The sequence below is a fragment of the Pyxicephalus adspersus genome, chromosome 3 (genome assembly GCF_032062135.1).
Source record: "Pyxicephalus adspersus chromosome 3, UCB_Pads_2.0, whole genome shotgun sequence".
Taxonomy (NCBI): domain Eukaryota; kingdom Metazoa; phylum Chordata; class Amphibia; order Anura; family Pyxicephalidae; genus Pyxicephalus; species Pyxicephalus adspersus.
The window spans coordinates 27,225,028-27,246,327 of record NC_092860.1 but is presented as its reverse complement, the minus strand read 5'-3'; the positions used below and the strand labels follow the sequence as shown (position 1 = coordinate 27,246,327).

The 21,300-nt window shown below is 37.3% G+C and overlaps 1 protein-coding gene across 6 annotated transcripts in view; it reads right to left on the bottom strand.

The window, feature by feature from the left end:
* ATP6V0A1 (ATPase H+ transporting V0 subunit a1) overlaps positions 1-21,300 on the bottom strand; it is a 51,694-nt gene that overhangs the window by 10,147 nt on the left and 20,247 nt on the right. For 2 of the 6 annotated variants that reach the window (XM_072404050.1, XM_072404051.1), the window contains exons 6-19: positions 20,027-20,133; positions 19,705-19,831; positions 14,125-14,207; positions 13,494-13,587; positions 12,792-13,004; positions 12,501-12,651; positions 12,251-12,390; positions 10,320-10,483; positions 9,494-9,584; positions 9,258-9,376; positions 8,629-8,860; positions 6,246-6,353; positions 1,012-1,119; positions 369-386 (exon numbers count right to left, since the gene is read on the bottom strand). In XM_072404050.1, the coding sequence (XP_072260151.1) occupies positions 369-386; positions 1,012-1,119; positions 6,246-6,353; positions 8,629-8,860; positions 9,258-9,376; positions 9,494-9,584; positions 10,320-10,483; positions 12,251-12,390; positions 12,501-12,651; positions 12,792-13,004; positions 13,494-13,587; positions 14,125-14,207; positions 19,705-19,831; positions 20,027-20,133 (1,755 nt within the window). The remainder of the gene's footprint in view (positions 1-368; positions 387-1,011; positions 1,120-6,245; positions 6,354-8,628; positions 8,861-9,257; positions 9,377-9,493; positions 9,585-10,319; positions 10,484-12,250; positions 12,391-12,500; positions 12,652-12,791; positions 13,005-13,493; positions 13,588-14,124; positions 14,208-19,704; positions 19,832-20,026; positions 20,134-21,300) is intronic. The other 4 variants (XM_072404053.1, XM_072404052.1, XM_072404056.1 and 1 more) reach the window with 4 other exon arrangements.

The following is a 21,300-nucleotide window of genomic DNA, read 5'->3' as shown; positions in this document are numbered from 1 at the left end:
GATGACGTGTAATATCAGAGGTTTCTATAATTTAATTTCTTTTTAAGCATAACATCTACACACATACTTTGTGAGTGTTTAGAAAAGGTCAAATAGATATTATAATTTACTTAATGCAAAAAAAATCAAATTTAAATTTTTTTAAGGAAAGCTGCAATTTTAAGTGAGAAATTGCGAAGCATCAGGATGAATGAAATGAAGGCCTGCAGAAACGTCATGGATTATTCCGGGAAGCCTCATAAAGCCCACCAAGCGAACTGAAGAAACAATGGTTGAATTATATAATGGATTTAAACAATGATGAATAAGCCACATCTCCAAGTCTTCTTGTCTCATTGAGGGCATGCACAATGGACTTTGACTCTTACCACTTCCTCCACGGCAGGCTTGGAATAATATAAATCCAGATTTAATACAGGTTTAAAAGAGAAAGAAATACAGGTTAGCCATAAATATCACTTTAAAACTTCAGTCCCCCTAAAAAGGTTCTTAAATATCAATTAATGTATTCTAAATGTTACCTTATTGTGTTAGAAAAAAATAAAAAATAAAGTTATATATTTTATTTGCTTAAGTCTTGAATGGAAAACAACCAGTGTTTGAAATGGTATCTCACTTCTATGTGTTATCTCAGATGATTTGCTGCAAATCCATAATATTCAAGGACCAAGAGACATTATCGCACCAAATAGAAGAACCAAATAATCACTGCTTCTGATATATGTATAAAAGTAAAATAAAACTATGAAAAATATACATTTTATATTTTAATAAAGCTTCACATACCAGGTAGACTGGACATTTGGTCATCACAGTGTGATGACCAGAGAACACAGGAGGGACTGATATTTCAAAGTAATGTGTGTCACACAGGGCCAGAAATAGTATTTTTAAACAAAGAACCCCTTTGATGGTAGTTGAACTTGCAACACTCTAGGAATTGACGCTTTTGATGCTTTGAAAGCTCCGCTAACAGCAAAGGAGTAAAGGACCAATATAATAAATGATTACCTCCTCGCCTTCTTCTGAGTGCATGGACAGCTGGTCGTGCTGAATAATTTCGGCATCCTCTTCCGTGGGCCCGTTACCAACGCGGATACCTCCAAAGTTATGCGTACCCTGGATTAGTGGGTGTGGGGAGGGGTATTTATAAATCAGGGTCAAGGCTCTTAGCCAATCAGCATGCTCTTTTTCCCCACCCCCAAAACAATCTCTCTTTAAGACAAAAAAATGCCATAAACCTCCCCCACAGAAGCTATGATTGGTTGAGTCATGTCTAGATCTATATAAATAACAATTATCCCATGTAGTAAAAACGCTATAAAGAGAAACCCTGATTTATAATTTAATAGCGCTAACACTACCTTCCCCATGTGAGATAAGAGGAGGGGTCTGCCTATACAAACAGCTATGTAAAAATACATTAGGTCTCTTATCCCAGAACATGGTAGTAGAATTAACCTTATTAACTTATAAAACACACCAGGAAAAGCTATCCCACCCTCTAGGAAAGAGAACATGCTGGAATACACAAACAGTTCAAGTAAAGTTCAGAGGAATTTAAAACAGCTGACAAATCTATTCCTTATAGCACAATGTTGGCTGAATTTAAATGACATATAAATTGGCTACCAGAGGTCTACCTTGTAGCTGCCAGAGCCTTTATATATTATAATATTGCTTTCCACCATGTTAAGCAACAGTCATAAGTATTGTGATTATTGTAATACCATTTTTGTTAGCAAAAGACATCAAATGTTATGTCTTAACATCTACAAACCAATAAGAAAATGTGTTTAACTACTTCCCCCACACCATATACCTGTCTTTCTGTGGTAGAATGATGCCAACAAGTCATGTCTAAGGCCAGCTCAAAAACACAAAGCAGCAAGTGTTCTCAACTCTCTGATTCCTTTGTCAAGCTGATAGTAAAACCATAATATAAAAAGAAATCTGTACAAGACCATCATATGTTCCATTTAATTAAATATTCTTACACCAAAAATCACTTGACTTATGTAAACATTTTTACATCGGGGTGACAATCCAGTAACAGCCAACCATGAAAAACATGTAGTTACTACACAAACAGAAAAATCAGATAATCATCATTTTTAATAGGACATCTCCTATTTTGTATCAATTTAATTTTCCTATTGAGGACAAAAGTTTAACACCTATACGGCCATTTAACCAACTATTCTGCTGAAAACATTTCCTGACAATTAGGTAACTGCATTTAAGTAATTTTATTTTCCCCTAAGCTTACACTTGCTTAAACTATACAAATCTTGACAAAACCTTTTAGGAAAAAGTGGGGAAGGATTAAATATTCTAAAAAATTTCTATTTTTATCTGCATTCTGATTGGGGAGATTTCCCCATCTGTACCAATGACTCCTGTCACCAAGATGGAAATTGGGGGGAAATCTTACAAGGGTGATACGTGTTCTGTGGAAAGTTATCCAAGAGGGAAGTTACCCTTACTTTGGAAGATTTCCATTCTTGTTGTGTATTTGTTCAGAAAGTCATGGGAAATACCTCCAATAGCACACAGACAACAAAATATAACATCTCAGGGCGTTTAACCTTCCCTTATCTACTCAAACCTAAAAAAAAAAAAAAATATTTAGGCTATTTAATATGTTAAAAAGTACAAATACACAGCTGCCATGGCTGATCTAGAATTAAAGTGCTAGATGTCTGGATGTCGTGTTGCCCTGGCTTCAATTCATTTTATAACACAAGTCCTGAACAATGCAGCACAAGATGTGAGAGGAAGTCTCTTCAAAGTAAGAGATATCTGCTCTTTGACAAGTGTCCCAGTTGGAAGCTTTTCCCTTTTTCCTAATTGCAACGCAAAATATAAGATTTTATTGACAAAGGTTGTAAATATTGCTTACTCTAAATTCATTTAAGGAACCATGGTCAACATTTAATAATAACAGCTACAGAGACCTCTATAAAGACACTGTATATGTCACTGTCTATACAAGAATGATGAGCTTTTTGTGCACATATCCCCATAGATACTCCGCCTAAAATAAAGAATATCCATACCCAATAGTTTAAAGTTGGATAGCAGGAATCAAGATCTTTTTTCCCCTCCCAACACAGGGCTATAAAAGCTTTAAAAAAGGGGGAATAATGAGTTGGCACCTCTATTGTGTTTTTGCTATTGTAATCAGCAAGTGTATACTGCATTCTAAATTGAACAAACAACTTTTTCATTAAACTGTTAAAAGCAGATGGTCAATTTGATGCATAGAATTTTACTTTTTTACGTAAATAGCACTGACGTGACATTAAGCCAACAATCAAACAGTCTGATTGGCCCATTTTTAGGTCCCTGTAATTTAAATGCTATTTGCATATAAAAGTCCAAATGCCTGCATCTCAATAAGCACATCACTGTTAAATTCTATGCTAGTATCCTCAGGACTTTAGCTGTGACTGTAGGGAAAATCATACAATAAATGATGGTCTAAAAGCTGCTAAAAAAAAAGGTTACTGAAATGGGCATCTTGTTTAAATTGCTACCCTAAAGATCCCCCTTACCTGACAAGTTAAAATTAAGTTCAATCCTTATTTTCCCTTATACCCCTATTTTCTGTATGAAAGGGTTAGTGCTTCACTGCCTCAAAGTTGAAAACCCTAGTTTTACAATATATCAATATTGTACCAATCAACATAACTCTAAAATCTCACAGTGCATATAGATTATATCAGTCAACATGTAGCTTTGCAGACATTTGTTAAGTCAAATCCCAGTAAGGAGTACAACACATATCATGATCACAATTTTTTTTTTCTGATGTACCTATCCTATTGATGATTATGCCAAATGATAAGGCTACTATTTTTCCTATTTTAGGATATGTACACAAAAAGCAGCATTCAAAAAACAAAGATAAAATCTAACAGCTATAACTGTTTTAAATTCACAAGTTCTTAAGAATAAAAGGACAGATATGTATATATTTATATATTTATGTATGTCAAATTCATACATATCAGAAGTGCAAAGAATAAAGAAATAGAGAAAATGGAAATGAAATACCAGGACACACACAAAATATTATATATATATTTGTGTGTACCATTTTATAGACAAATTTTGGCAGAAATATTTCTTTTATTTTGTTTATGTCCACCTAAAACAGAGATAAAACCTCTCCCTATAACAATCAGTGACCCCAGATAGAAAGCTTCTCAGCTAATATTTTTATCCCACAGCAAAATATGTTTGAATATCATACTAGATCGTCCACATATCTTTATTAGGAATGCTGTATAAAAAGAATTAGGAAACTGCTTGGAACAATATAGTTTGGCTTTCAGTATCAATTTGGAAATAGATGTTGTGAAAAGTATGGCAGGCACTGAGAACCTCAGCTATAAGGAATCATTTTATGAGCTGAATGTATTAATTCATGAGAAGAGGCAATTAAGGGGAGGAGGAAGTGATGACCTTTTTATTGATATGTTTTACACATCAATGTCAATGGAAAGTTGTTTACCATAGAGATAAAACTGGCACTGCCTTTGTGATCTTCAAATATTCCAAGGAATGGTGGGTATCTGACAATAAAGTGCTGAATGTGTCCTCAATGGTTTTAGCGCTGAAATGGAGGTGTTCTGGTGAAGTGGGCCGATAAAGCAGTGAATTCACCACTCTAGGAGCTTACTCACATATCTCTGCTAGAAGTCAGCCATAAGCGACAATTTGTCCTACTTCCTCACATCCATATCCAGTTTTAAGCCCAACCTATAGTTCTTGGGAAGGTGAAACCAGTGAAGCTACATGTGTCCAGTGTTATATTACCACATATGTTACTGTGCAAAAAGAGGTGCAGCCTGTCACTGTATACATAGGTAAACAGGCCTCCAGAGAAGTTCATTTATCAGGTCCTGATTAAAGCTCTCAGTTTTTTAATCTAAGACCTGAAAAAATATGCTAATATTCAACTGGTTATGACGGGACTGGAAAGGTTGCTTTAACAAAAGCTGGATGTTTACTACATGAAAAAAATGTCAATGAACAATTATTGGAAAGAATGTTATAAAATGTTAGTTCAGAAAGCTATTGGATTGACTTCCAATTAGAATGTAAAGTTTATACTTGCAGAACATACTGAACCTTACTTTAAAGGGGGTTTCTGTATACAGGTAGTCCCCCGGATAAATATGAGACTGTAGGTTTGCTCTTAAGTTGCCTTTGGATGTAAGTCAGAACAGGTAAATTTTTTTAATAAATGCAATTAGGACAGATGTTTGTCTCAACATTTTATTAGGCAGTATGGTGTCAGTTACTGTATAAAATCCTCACTGTGAGCTAATCACAAACAAAGCAAAGCAAAAAAAAAAAAACTTTATGGAGCCTAGACATTCTGTCCTGCACAGCAACAAGCGGGGAAGCCCCGTTCATATCTAGGAGTCGTCCGTATGTCGGATATCCTTAACTCGAGGACGACCCGTACTACTCGTACTTAACTCAAACACTACCTGTACAATAAAATGGTGGGTTTATTGCCACAAGAAGACTAGGAGATTTGTTTTTGGTTATTTTTTATTGTGTCCTTTCTGAATAACAATGTAACTGAACGGGGACAATTTATCAACAGGTTGTGATAAGTAATGGTCACCTACATCAAATATGTAAAAGACCACAAACACCACTGATCTCCCATTAAAAGTGGGCATAGGTTACAAGTGGTGAACGCTAACTAACGCTAATGTGGTGATCGGGCCAATAGCCACTTGGTAAACCTGGCATTCTCCATCTTTTAATACTAAAAAAGGCAATCTGCAAAGCGTGGTGATCCTGATGAGAAAAGTGGCAATCTTTTCAACTGATCTCCACTATGGTAAATTTTGTTAAATACATCCTGTCCATCCCTTGATAAATGGGCCCCTAGGTGTAAGATACAGCTACATAATGAAGATTCCAAGCAACCCATTGTGGTCACTGAATGTTAGTAGAAGCTTGCTGGTATTAACACAAATCTGAGTTGTCTGGTTCAGGTGGAAATACGGCACTGATGGTATATAGGTGAATGCAGAGGCACTGCACCAGTTTGGAAATATTTTGCCTTTAATCATATGATTGTTTAACATATCTTAGAGGTTTAGAGCCATTACCATCTGCAGTGTCACTGTATTCTTAAAGAAAAGCAGACCCCATGTAACACTGCAGAGGTAAGTACAAGGCTCGGTAATAAAAACACACATGTTCCAGATACTCACCAAATGTTTTCTCCTTAGGTACTGTTGGCGCAGCATAAAAGGTTTCAGGACCAGCATCCAAGGCACACAGAGCATAGCACAGACTACTAGGAAACACTGAAGTCCTTTCTGGAAGACAAAACAACCACAATCTTGTGCTTTCATCTATAATTACAGCTAAAACATACACAAATTGTTGGGTAATATAATAACGTAAGTAGACCATTCAACAATCCCTGCTACTGTGGGACCAAACTTACATAGTGTTATTGGCCATTCATTTTCGATACAGTTATTTTATGTTTTCATGTAAGGATATCCAGTGTCTCAAAATAGTCCTGATTAGCCATTTGAGCGCATACCTTGTCATAAAAATGTAAGTATTAGGTTATTCCTGCAAATCATGTGGATGTTGGGAAGAGCCTCTACTAAGTACAATTCACCTATCCGCTTGCCCTAGGATCATTTGTGGTTTTCACTTCTATAGAGAATCACCACAGATATCTATGTATGTGACTTGGAATTGCAGTAGCATAATAATAGAAGAGACTGCCACTAGGGCACAGATGTAAGTGACATCTACTAATCAGACCGCATTCTCCATCCTGGCATTTACCGCAGCTAAACTAGGAAATTGCTAGATTTACATATTATTTTGGATGTTTTGTATTTAAAAAAATGTGAGGCTACAAAGGACCATGCTGCATAACGGCAGATCAGTGCATCATTGTTAGGCAATAGTGCCAATAGTCTTATACTATCAAAATATATGTCCAGATTAGAAAAAAATGTTTTAATATAGCTGATTAGGGGGCTTCAGATTGGTAATAAAGCACCTAGATTAAATCAGTTTGATAGCCAACATTATTCAATTCACTTCTGCTGAGCCCAAGTTGCCCCTAGACTCAGCCCAGCATATTATTATTATTACTACTAAACATTATTTATATAGTGCTGACATATTATGTAGTGCTTTACAAAGTCCATAGCCATGTCACTAGCTGTCCCTCAAAAGAGCTCACAATCTGATGTCTTTAATACAGTCTACGGTAAATTTTGGGGGGAAGCCGTTTAACCTAAGTGCATGTTTTCGGAATGTTGGAGGAAACCCATGCAAGCATCGAGAGAACCTGCAAACTCCATGCAGATAGTGTCCTGGCCTCGTGTTGCAAAGGCCAGAGTGCTAACCCCTGATCCACCGTGCTTGCACGGTAATTCAACCCTCCTGGCGTTCTAATTCTGTCCATTTTTTTACAAAAAAGCGGTACATTGTTTTGCATGGTAATTTATTTTACATTGCAGGCCTATAATTTTTCCTCACCAAAATATGTCCAATATGTAATAAATGTAATAATAAACATTAACTTTAAAAATACTGAAAACGGTAAAATAACTGTAGAGAAGAAGCAAGTATTATATATATATATATATATATATATATATATATATATATATATATACACACACACAAAGTTATTTGAATTTCCCGCTGAGTCTCCCACACACACCAACGGGGAACGCCACCGCGCCCGTCGGCTGAGGATCCAAAGAAAAGGACGCAGCAAGAGGATGAGATCCGTCAGAGGACACGACGGGACAAGGTAAGAGTTTTTTTTTTTCTTTTTTTAGCTACCCCCGAATGTGGCTCGGGGTTACCGCTTTTTGCATGTTTTTTTTACCCCGAGCCACACTCGGGAATACCGCCAGGGGGGTTAATACAGTGATAGAGGGCTCCACCTGTATGAAACCCAAGGAATTGTGGCAGATATTGGAAATGTTTTGTTTAATAAGAGCGCAGGCTAGCCAGAGGAAGCAAATCCAGGGAATATGAATGTAAAAATGTTTGATGAAAAAAATAACAGTAAATGGGCTTGGTAGCCAAAAGATGTAGTTACATGTATTGTAATATTGTAATATTGGCAGTCTTACCTAGAATGGGCTCTTAATGTATGTATTAGTATTGTACTGATCACTAGTACTAGAGTGAAGTGTCACTACCATTCACTGTATTCCTATCTTGGTGTACAACATCAGTTTTAATACAAAATTTTATGTCTCTTTGTTTGACGACCGTAGTCAGGGAAAAGATTAATATTGACTTAATATTTGTAAAATTTTTATGCACATGTTGTCAATATTAATCTTTTCGCATAAGTAGTTGGGTCACATCTTTGCTTAATGTGATATGTTTATACTACAGGAAGTGATAACTATGTGTGTGTAGGATGTTAGTCACTGTTGATCCCTGCTAAAACATTTGTATTAAATATATGTATATACATTTTTAAAAAAAATAGTATTAGAATCCATGTATAATAAACAATATGATGCAATCGATACAATGCTCAATATACAGCCAAATACTGTAGTGACCTAAAGAACAAGTGAGTTAATCATTACTGACCTGTCCACTATACAGCATGTGGTTTTCGTTTTTATTGTCATCATCACTACCGTAGCTGAAGAGGAACATGTTAATGAAATGAATGAGAAGGCTTGGTGCAATCTTGGAATTTGAGGCATTATAAGCACACCACTTCACTAGGATGAGTATAACCAGGTATCCAAAGAGAGATGCCATGAAGATCATTTCCGGGATAAATCCCAAGTAAATGTTTAAGGGCTTCTTAAAGTATCTGAGGATATAAAAAGGTAAACTTAGATGTTCTGCTCAAATCAAATTATGTATTATAATGTCCAGCGCAAGCACTGTAAAATATTGCATGAGAGTGTCAAACCTGCACATGACAAATAAATATAAATCTACAGTTCACAGTGAGACTAAAAAAACATATGAAACAGTTTTAGGACGTAACAAAGTGTAGTTGTCAAGGAGCAATCATTGAGGTACAAAATTGTGACAACTGGATTGGTTGCTATAAAACACTTGCAAAGGCCACTACAGGGCTCCAGCTCATTGTTTATTCATTCATTCCCATACTACTATATTCACATTGAAATATTATGTGTTATTTTTCTGTATGATCACATCTACAAAGCCACTACTCTATTATTTCAGGGCAAAATACCTACATGTGATTTAGTAGGCTGAGAGTAACCCCAAAAAGCATATGTATGACACCCAGGACAACAGACATTTTCATCTTGAAGGAGTTTAGGAAGGTCAACTTGTTGGCTGCTATGCTCCAAATCTGCAATAAAGCCAAAACAATTTCAACATTATTTAATATTTAAAGTAAACAATAGTCGCTTTCATCACTTCCATTAAAGCTTTGCTATTCAGTATAATAAAGGGGGTCAGAACTTACCGGGTCAATACCAAAAGGATATGGGCCATTAAACACCCCTGGGACAGCTGGATCCAGCTGTAGGACTGGTACATTCTTGAGAAGGTCTTCTCTACAAACACAAATAAAAAGAAATGGTTTATTAGATACTACTCTGAATTAAAATATCTTCCTTCCTCACAATATCTAACCTTCTGAAAGACAGTATGCGTTAGGAGGCAGACTGAATAGGTTTAAAATGTTTACTAAAAATGGGAAATTGTTTTACCCTTTTCACTTAACATGAGATGACCAGTGTCTTACTAGTCTAAACTTTCTTGTATCTATAGGTAGTCTTGGAGCTTGCCTTCTGCTGTACTGAACACTACCTGACACACAAGTGTTGACCTTCTGGTCTCCACTCTCCAAGGTCTCAATGCACTGAGTATGTCAGATGATTCATCAATCATATTTGCAAATTGATAAATGACTGACTGGGAACAACCACTGTGCCTAACTATGAAGGAGATAACAACAGGGAGATACTTATTTTCCCCCCAACCCTCTTCATAGGACAGAATGGTGCTGTGTATACAGTGCTCATTTATTGATCTGCCCCCGGGAAAATCACAATGATCTTTCCAGCAACATCAATATGATGTCTGTATGGTGCTGTATTTAATGCTTCATATACAGTTTGACCTGGGGGGGGGGGAAATCAACCTTATGTGCAGCTTTTGAACAAATCATTTTACATAGCGCCAGCAAAAGAACTGAATTTATTGCATATATGTAGTAGTCATTCTAAAATAAAATTGTATGATAAGAGAAGTATAATAGAAGATACTCATAAATGACTGATACTTACGTCCAGTTAGCCTGTAGGCTGGTGAACATTGGTCTAACGCTCCAGGAGGAACCAAACATATTCAGAGCCTTGGAGAAGCAGTCATTGTAGATCAGGCCAGTGTAAACGGAGAAAAGACCCATCAGCAGAATGATGTATCTACCACTGAACACCATGTTAAAAAGCTGTAATAGGATAAAAAGACCAATTAGTTGAAAAGAATGAAACAAAAGCAAACCATAGAACTTCATGCACAACACAAATTGTCACAAAATTGTTATTTTTAGTGTTGTAAAAGCAACTGAGCTTACAGATATTCAAGTGTCCAACTGACTGTCTATTTACCATACAGGTTAATTGAAGTTTGCAAATTAAGAAACAGAATTAAAACAATACATACTTTTACTAACAAACAGCAAAAATAGAATAGGCAGATGACATATGAGGTAGTATAAAGGGAACTAATGTGATCTATATTAAGGTTTATTATATACTTATGTGTGTTCATAATTTTTATTTGCACAACTATAGACAAAACAGGACAGGACAAAAAAAAAGAATTTTTGGCAGTGTGTTTCCATATTTTGTTGTGTTAAAAGAAAGCGTGTTGATCAAACTATGTCACAGCAAGTGGAATGAAAGATACCGTAAACATTTCAATATACAGTGTTGCAAAAGTGATTATTAGGTCTAGATTGTTTAAAAAATTCAACATCATTATCAAGAATCACTTTTCTGCTTTTTGGCTAGGTTTAAATGTAGTATCTGTTCTTTTCAGTGTCAGGAGAGGAACAGCCCTGTATTCCTCTGAGGGGAGGATGCAGTGGCTCAGTACGCCTGTCAGGAAGGGCAGCTAGATTGTGATGGTCTGTGAAGGGCTGTCCTATGCCAATTCTCCCGGTATGGCTGGGCCGGAAAAAGGTGTGGGACCTGCTCCGAGAAGCAGCACTCGGACAGCAGCCTATCCCACCGAGAAGGGGTAGAAAATGCCTTGACCTTTTCCACTGACGATGGAGGGTGCAGTTCACCTATGGGTCGGCCCTGAAGTCGGAAGTGATCTGGCCTTATGGTCGAGTGCTCTCCCTTACTGGAAGTCTCTCTTTGGGACCACTCCCAGCCTAGTATCTGGAGGGGGGGCTTCAGCCATCCCACAGAGAAAGGAACCTGTCTGATCTCCGTCAGACAGGCTAGTAAGCCCACTCAGCTTCGGCTAGGTGATCTTTGTACCCAGCCCATCAGGAGCATACTTCCTCTTTAGAGGAGGGATCACAATGGCACCCCAGTGCACATTTTTTTGATATGTGTTTTCGACCACTCACTTTTTTATTGAGCACCAGGGTTTTTTGTGTAGAGGACCACAGTTAGCAGGATTCAATAAAAAAAAAAGAAAAAATTATTATCAAGAAAGCTAAAAAATGGAGGTTTAGGAGTCTAGTCTGGGAAAAAAATTAAATTAGGACATGTAGCACACAGGTTTTCAGCAAGAATCAATGCACAATACAAGAAAATGGACATCCTAATTACTAGTTCAAACACACAACTTTCTGCTATGTACAAGTACAAATGCAATGATAAAAACATGTCAACTACTATTTTTGTTCACCTTCTAAAAATGTTGGTTACCTGGCTGCATACAACAAAAAAAGCAGCTACTTAAAGTCAAATTTAAATCAGTGCTCTTCAGCATTTTTCCAGGTCATTGACTAAGCCATAGCTGTAGCATGACAGCCAAGAAACTTGCATTTTTAGTAGGAGAGGTCAACAAAGACAGACTACATGTTTCTATTATAATGGCATTATTTTTCTTTTAGAGGAATCTGCAGATCCTGATTGAAAAAAAGAGGTTTTGATAACCTTACTATACAGGAGTACAATGTGTTCAGCCAAGAAAATAAGTAATTGCATCCACCTGATTATGGAAAGAGTAAGAACAGAAAGTGAGAACATCTTACCTCATTGTCAGATTTTTGAGATAGAATCCGACTTTCCCTCACGACCATCCATACTGCAAACAGTGTCATCAATGTGCCATGACCAAAGTCACCAAACATTACAGCGAACAAGAAGGGGAAAGTGATAATTGTATATGGAGCTGGAAAGAAAACAATACTGTAAATAAACCTCATCTACAGACCCTGCATTCAGAAAAAGATAACACTATGATCATTATTGTTTTATACTTATAGTACAAAATGGAATTACCTGGGTTTATTTCTCTGTAACTGCTAATACCATAAGCATCAACCAAGTTTTGAAAGCCATATGTGAACTTGTTGGTCTTATTGTAGGTTGGTGGGGTCTGGTTAGTCTGCATCCTATTGAGAATGGAAGGGACAGTGGATCCACTGTGCTCCTGAAAGAAGAATGGATAGTAATTCATCATTAAATCTGTGCATCACCTTTAATCAACAAACATAACCCCTATCTATGTAAGATGCAGCACAAACACATGTTTAATATGTTAAAAGGGGGGTGATATAACTGAATACATACTGTCCCTCTCCTGAGAGCAAACTGAATGGAATCCAAATCGGCCACTGGGCACCAAACTTCTGCGATCAGACACTTCTGTGTTACATCAATGTTGCAGAGGTTCAAAGTATGGTATATCGCTTTCATCTTCCGAACCTTAATGAACCACACTCGGATTGTTTTTGCAGCAGCCTGGAGGACACGCTGACGATGGTCTTCTGTTTGATTGAGGACCTTAAAAAAGTAAAGACAGAAACATGGACTTTGCTGTTTAGTTCTATATGGCTAAGCCCCAACTGCAGTCAGATTTATGAGGTTTTACATTAGAGATGTGCTCTTTAAAAAAAACAACATATACCGCAATCTTTGCATATTGAACTGCATGTTGACAGGCAATGTCTGCTGTGATTTCTAGAAATAAGCCACCCGAACCTTCAGACAGGCAGAAGTCTTTCCACTCATGCATGCTCCTAGGGGCAGGGTCCTCTCCTCCTGTGTCACTTTCTGTATTCGTCTGTCATTTGCAACCCCTATTTAATGTACAGTGCTGCATAATATGTTGGCGCTATATAAATCCTGTTTAATAAATCCTGACATATAACAAGCCACGGGCTAAAAAAGGTTTAACAAAAAGTAAATTATTGCTTTTACATTTAATAATCTTTCACTAAATTATGTTAGCAAAAGTTCCCACAGACAAGAAAACACCCTTTATAATTTTACCATTTGCAAATCATCAATTCTTGTGTTTACTCCAGCAGCCATTTCTTTGCGTTCCTGAGGAGTTTCTGGGCAAGGATAAAGAGAAGCACGGAACCTGTGAAATTGATAGGAATATTATTTACTTACAAAAACAGACAGCAAAAAGTGCATAAGAGCGGATTTTTGGATACATTGCAGGAAATCGATAATAAAGGAGAATAAGTAAAGTAAAAGGGAACATGCTTAAGATTTGTTCCCCTAGTAATATATTATTGTGTGGCTGTATGAAGACCAACATTTTTTTTTTAATTATTTACTAAAGCAGGAATAAACAGCATAATGTCTGCTTTCTTCATAATGTATGCATTACTACCATGAAAATCAAGATTTGCAGAAGTTTTCCTTACATGATGGTCAGAGGTTTAAAGACAACACAACAACAATGCAGAAGAGATTTGTTGCAGATACAAATCTTCCTTAATATTTCTCTGCTTTTGTGCAAACATCTACAACACTGGTCAATAAAAGTGTTGTTAAGGAGGTGTTGGGAACAACATATCTAGCTTTACATGTGCCAAAAAGTCACTAAGCTACCAAGCCTTAAATCTATGCAGTCAATCAAAATGAAATGGCATTATACAATATGCCTTACCCCTCACATATCTTCTTCACTCTGTTTTTCAGCTGATCTCCTTGGAAGAATATGATAAAAACAGATTTGTGAACACTGTCACCCTGTGAAATAAAAAAAAAAATAATGACTTCATATGGTCCTTTGGGGGATCCTATGACTTCCCTATATAACAAACATACACTATAGGGCTGCTGACATCATCAACATTCAAAGTTATTACATCCCAGACCTAAAATGTTAGAAGAGTACTTTTTAATCACTGCCTGTTTCCACTATGAGAATAGAACTTATTATTTCTGCTTTTATCTGCCATGTCTTAGGTGCTCTGTGTTTATTGGCAAGAAATTCTTACTGCCTGTTGTGTCATTTGTACAGAAAGGAAATATGCATTATCGGTTCAAAATATATCTAAACCCAAAAGCAAAAACGTAATAATAAAGCTTACCAGCTCTTGGTTGTGATGGCTGCATTAGTCTTTTCCTCTCGCCTGGTAATCCCTTGAATAACTATCTCTTGTCTTTTTGCGGCTTGTACACAGTAACTACAGAGGTAGCCATGGTGGTTAGTCCATGCTGGACTTTACCCAATTCATGTTTTTAATATAGACTGTTTCCTGACACCTCATTTAAATTCAGCAATTTAAATATAGGACAGCTGGTTTGAATAGACTTAACTCACAAGAACACAGGCATGCCCACACTAACAGGCTATTAAAGTGGCCACTGCTACAGCCATTGAAGTGTCAATTTAGTAAACTTTGCAAATAGATAAACGGTTCAGTATATCTGCCTTTATTCTTTTCATTATGTGACAAATTGATGGGACTGGTTTTTACCACTAGAAAGACAAGTATGGTATGGCTGTTTTTTCAGTCACATGAAGAGACAAGGACATTGCATATTTTATATAATATATTTAAATATATAGCGTTTCTAAGGACTGGTGAGCTGCAGTATAATACATTTTGGTTTATGGGTTGAGATATGCTATTGAATAGCTGATAGCTGTTAGCTATTGATAGCTGTTAAAGGAAAATACATAGCATTCTGCAGAATTTTAAACTGATGTTAAACTAGAAAGCCTTTTAAGTGCAGTGTACTCCAACTTGCTGTGTGATAAAAATATGGACAGCTGTGTGATCTCGCTGAAGTATCATTATTACATATATCAACAGATGCAGCCATACAACAGTGGCAGCTGTGTGGCCTGCTCACAGTATGAAAAATGCTGACATGTAAAGGTTTCCTATCTAATAAAAACAATCACAGACTGATTTTTTCATTGCATACCTGTAATCTACCCATGTAGGACAAACCTGACCCCTTTGCAAAAGCACATACTCATTTTTTGTTTAAACCTGCTCCAGAAAAAAATCTGGTACTTTTGGTTATGGAGAATATGGTTCTGGTTTCTGGTGTTTGTTCTACATACATAGAACAGGGGGAATTCTTCCTCCCTCTGTTAGCTCTGCTAGAGCAACACAAACTTATAAAGAATTACACAAGATTTGATTTAAAGGGAAGTCCAACTTAGACTAGGCATGTATCTGTAACTTGAAGCATCTGCGGGGAGCCATGATTCACACAAAAAACTTCCCCCAGAGTGACATCATGATGCCAGAACCTGCCCACTCTCCCGTAGCAGGCTCAGATCTGCTTGCTAAACATCCTGGGGGACAGTAGCACAAGACTGTGGACACAACAAAAGTTGTGTCTATACGGGGGACATGATCAGCGGGGGCTAGGAGAAGGACCCCACTGGGGGGCACCAGCCAGAGCCGGTGCTCCCGTCCCCCGCAAGACTGGTGGGGGGGGGGGTATTTCTAATGAATGAACGTGCTTGGGGATAAGATCAGTAGGTTTGGGGGGGGAAAATGTAGGATGTGTGAGGATTAAATATGAAAGTGGTAGTATAATGAACAAAGTATTGATGAAGAGGGTGTGGAATCGAAAAGAGGAGAGAAATGGAGAAGTGAATGTAGGTGAGTGTGCCAGGGAAGAAGATTGTGTGAGGGTAATTTCATGTGTATATGTAATGTTTGTTTTTCTGCGGACCACCTAGCGGTTGGCAACCACTGATCTGAGGCAGCCATTCTCACCTAGGGTTCTGTAGAACCATAGGGTTCCTCAGAGGTTGCTAGGGGTAGTTCCCATGCCCAAGTGGCATGACATCAGTGATCATTTTAGTTCTTTATAAGTGTGGTATTCTATACATCACTAGAGGGGTCATTCTTTAAACCCCCCTGGTGTTCTGATTCTGTCTGTATTTTTACACAAAAAGTGTTACATTGTTTTGCATGCCTTTATTTTACATTGTAGGCCTATAATTCTTCGACATAACTCACCATAATATGTCCAATATTTAATAAATTTATTAATAAACTTTAAATTTAAAAAAAATCTGTTAAAACAAGGGTGCATAAAAATACAGAAACACGTAATATAACAATATGTACAGTTGCATGTGTAAAATCTATATATTATATAATTATATATAATAAATATTTCTTTGTATTGAATCCAATACAAAATTATTTGAATTTCTCGACGAATATCCCGCCTGCACCAACGCATGCACCGACGTCACCGGAAAACCTGGGGAACGTCACTGCATTCGCCGGGAGAAGATCGAGACATGAGGATGGAGCAGGGACTACCAGGACGCCGATGGGAAAAGGTAAGTTTTTTTTTTTTATTATGTTTTTCGCTAACCCAAGTGTGGCTCAGGGTTATCGCTTTTTGCATGCTTTTTTTACCCCGAGCCACACTTGGGAATACCTCCAGGGGGGTTAATTTATCACCATTGTGTCCACTTCCCCAGTGACCCTTGATGAATTTATTTTAGAAGCGGTTCCCTGAGACTTTAAAAAAATGTTAAGGTTCCCCTGAGGAAGGGTAAAAAATGCTGCTCTAAAGCTGTAAAATTACTTACAGGTCTGTGGCTGAAACTCACAGAAAGAACAAATGTGGGTTCTGCTTAGCAGTTGATTGGCTGCCTTTATGCAGCAGAAACAAACAAGGGGTGTGTAAAACTATATGATTCTGTGTGAATGATCGCATAACTCTTGTACTTCTCTGATAACAATGTAGTATTCCTATTTCTTAAAATTAATAATCTTTTTATTGTTTTTAATCCTTTAGCTCTCTTGTTGCTGATGTTCTCTATGTTTAGAACCTAAAGAATAAATATAAAGTAGCTGGTATCTAATATCAGACAAAAAAATCGAGAACACATGACCTCATATTTACGCTGATATGAATGAAGACCGTTAGACGCATATCAACACTTTATATGTTTATAGTGGATGGTCAGTGTTCCCTGGCATTGTTCCACCACAAGTCTAATCTCCAAAGACCAACAGTTTATTTCACAGAACAGAAAGCTTTGATCTGGCACTGGCAATGGGCACTACCCACCAAATGTTCTCTTCAGATAAGCAGTGTAATTACAATGACTCATACACAGAACATTTCTTTTCTTTGCCAAATCTAGAGACTGTCTCCACTTCCACACTGACACTGTAGGCCAGAAATAAAAACATTCATTTAATTAACCACTCAAAGTGATCTTACTACATTTCCTAAAAAGCATGGAGAATCTTTTCTTAAGCTTTAGGTTTTTTGGGTCATGCTTAAGGTGATTGTATTCATAATAATCACTCTTTGAAAATTAGTTAGGTGAACAAAAAATATTCCGCCTGCAACCTTTGAGTCGTTTCACCCAAGCCTTTAGGTGTATAGTCCAATCTCCCTGCACACTTCTACACAACAAACATCAGAAGCTGAAAAATGTACCTTGAGCCACCTCATTACCTGACTGATGAACTACAAGCATCATCAAATCAACTCTTCCTATCTGTGTTATTCAGGCCATCCCCCTTCAGTTTTTGCTTTTTGTCCTGTGGGTCATTTATTTAAAAGTTTATGTCTGGAGGTCTCCTAGGCAAGTCTGCATTTAACCTTGAATGAGTCCATGAAGGCCCCTGTGCTGTTACTGTGTGTGAGAGGCAGTGCTGGGAGCCGAGAAGCCTCCTGTCCTTGCTGAATTCCAAGTTCAAGTACACACATACACAGTCTCTCCCACCAATATTAGAACCGTCAGTCTAGACCAACTTCAGAGCTGTCTTGATAAACAGTCTGCCTTGGAGCAACAGGAGGGCATGGTTTTGGAAGTTACAGTTCCGTAGCAGAAACATACCAACATCCGTGTATTATGGAAACATCACTCATTGGTGCAATTTGGGCTTTTTTTTCTTTTTTTAAGTGCAGTGCAACAACCTTTAAAAAAAAAAAGTGCAGCACCTCCCCTTTTCTGTCTTGATCGCTGCGTCACGCATCCTGGGAGGTTCTTGGCTGCTTCTTGAGATCAACCATTGATTGAGGCCAACCTCAAGCATGCCCAGTGAGATCGGCAATCTTTTTCCCCATCTACGTCACCCCATCTCAGGCATGTGCAGTGAGAGATCAGGTGACATAGGAAGAAGAACCCGGAAGAAGAGAGAGGAGGATTATGCCGCCCGGCACTTCCCCTAAGCCAGGCAAAAGACGGATACCTGGACAACGCGGGACCCAAACAAAGAAACTTCCAGCCAGATCGACAGATCTGCGGGATTAAAGGTAAGTGTGTTTTTCTTTATTTACAGTTTAGTTGGGCTTTAAAGCGATAATATACCAAACACAAGATAAACTTTCCAGCAACGTGTGATCTATAAATGTCACTCTGTAACAGCAAGATGCATTAACATTAATATGTCAATAGTTATCACAATAATCAGCTGATTAGTGAAATAAAAAGCAGCTAACTTTTTAGCAATATTTATTGATTCCCTTAAAAAAAATTTTAATACTAAAATATGTACTTATAATTCCATACAAATCCATCTTCAAATAATGACATATTCAATGGCTGTAACTACAAGTCTGGCTGTAACTACAAGTGAATAAATAGGGATAGAGAGTTTGGACTCCTTAAAGCAGCTGCCTTACTGCAGATAGCCAGGATACCTTCCTGTGTTTGTGTGGTAAATACTCTGATAATATGGAAGGAAGTCAATCTGTTAATCAGTGGGGACTGATCTCACTGAGAAAGCACTTCCTCAGCTGCACAATAAATAATATAAAAACTTGCATACAAGAAGGACTGCCAAGCATAAACTGTACAATATACCTATAGGCACAAGTCTGTGCTGTAGCATCAAAAAAAGTACAATTTCTCTGCTACCAGGACCAGATCCAATTGAAACCCGGTTTATTAATACTAATACAAGGAGGGTGGTTGGGCAGAACTAAGAAATTAAAATCAAACATAGAAAGAAAAATGACATTAAAATGTACAGAAAAGCACTGCAATATATGCAGTCTGACTTGAAACACCACTTTCCTTCTGACCTGTTACAGCACTTAACATTACCCTTGGGAAAAACAAAAGCAGGTCAACCAGTTTCATATTAGGAATCCAAGGTATTTCGAGCCTGTTGGGTTTCTTTAGATTTAATGCACTAGCATATAAAACGCAGATAAGTTTTTATCTTACGTTCTAATATTCAAAAATAAAAAGCACTGGTGTGTTATCTAATACACACAAAAAGGGTTCTCCTACCGTTACTGGATCTTCCAATGGGTTTTCAATCTCTGCCTGTCGAAGGAACACATTGCCACGGCAGACACGCCACAACATCCTCTCAAAGGTAGGGATCCGCTCTCGATTGATGACTCCAGCTACAAATCTGTAAATATATCAGCTTTTTTAATATTACATACTCAGTTAACCAAAGGTGGCATACATGTTCAGCTTTGTAAAGGGCAGAATATATTTAAGGACCAGATTTTTAGTGACTGTTTGATGATGTGTTCACTATTGTGTAGATAAGTATAGCATGTATGTAAATTACAGGGTATACTTAAGATGAAATTGCACATACCCAAGTCTCAGCGGGGCTCCTCTTCCCATCTCGCTGGGGTCCAAAAGAGATGAAGACTCTTCCAGCAGGTCAGGATCCGCCATCTGCTGATGATGATGTAATTGAGCCTGAATTCACAAATCAATTAATAAACTAATCAAAGCAGTTACTGGCATGCAGGGGCCATGTGGAGCAGACAATACAGCCAGGAAGAAGGTGGGACACAAGGATCAAGTGGTAGAGTCTATGTATCAAGGCAAATGGCGATCCTATTTTTAATTATTCAGAAGACAACATGCTAAAATGCACATTATATGGGCCGGACAACCCAATAAAGCTTGGTAGCCAATATAGCTTTAAAAAAAAAAAAAAAAAAGTTGATTGTTCCTAACTGTTGCCAGGGTTCTTGAAGTGGATCTTCAACTAAAACTTATTAACATTAAAAACTAACATTTCTCAGGCACAGAGAAATCAAAAATTAGTTAATAGTGGGTAATCTGCATTAATACATAGACCCATAAAAGGTAGGGTAGGGGGACTATGTGCTCCTGGAAGACAGTAAAAGGTTTGGGGCTGCAGAATAGCAGTGTCAGTGTAAAGGATCTTGGGAAAATTCAAATTATACCCATTAGCATATGTTGGACTTTAATATACAGCTCATTTAATTTGCCAGAAATCACCAATAGCTTGTGTATAAAAGTACTAAATCCATGAACTCAACATCTAAAAACAATCATGTAAAGCCAGAAATATGGAGGCTGTAATTGTTAACTTGTTTCTAAAGTTGAAAGGTTTAATTCTGTCATCTTGATACTGGCCTGGTCCCTAACCTGAGACAAGTCACTAACTTTAGGCAAACAATGACAAGATCTGGAAGGCAGGCTACGAGCCTACATAACAAATAAAAAACAAATTGACGATGGAAGTTGCCATATTTTACCCCTCAAAAACCCTAAAGCAAAGAACTGTTAAACTTGCTCATATATAAATATATCTTTGCTGTAAACATGTACAAACATATAGAAACATTTTATATGCAGATTTCAGTCTCAGCCTCAGTACAGAAATTAGTTTCTCAGGTCATCCTAAGAACTAGAACAATTTGTTTTGTATGAGTCATGCTTTCCTTTGGGAGATATGATGGAAAGAAATAATTTGCAAAAGACAGCATGAACAGAATCATCTAATGGGAAAGGTCTGCAGAGAAACAAAAAGGTGGCTAAATGTGAACCCGTGTGGCTATAGTAACTAACAAAGAGAAGGCCACACAGACTTTCTTCTTTTTTCTTTTCCTT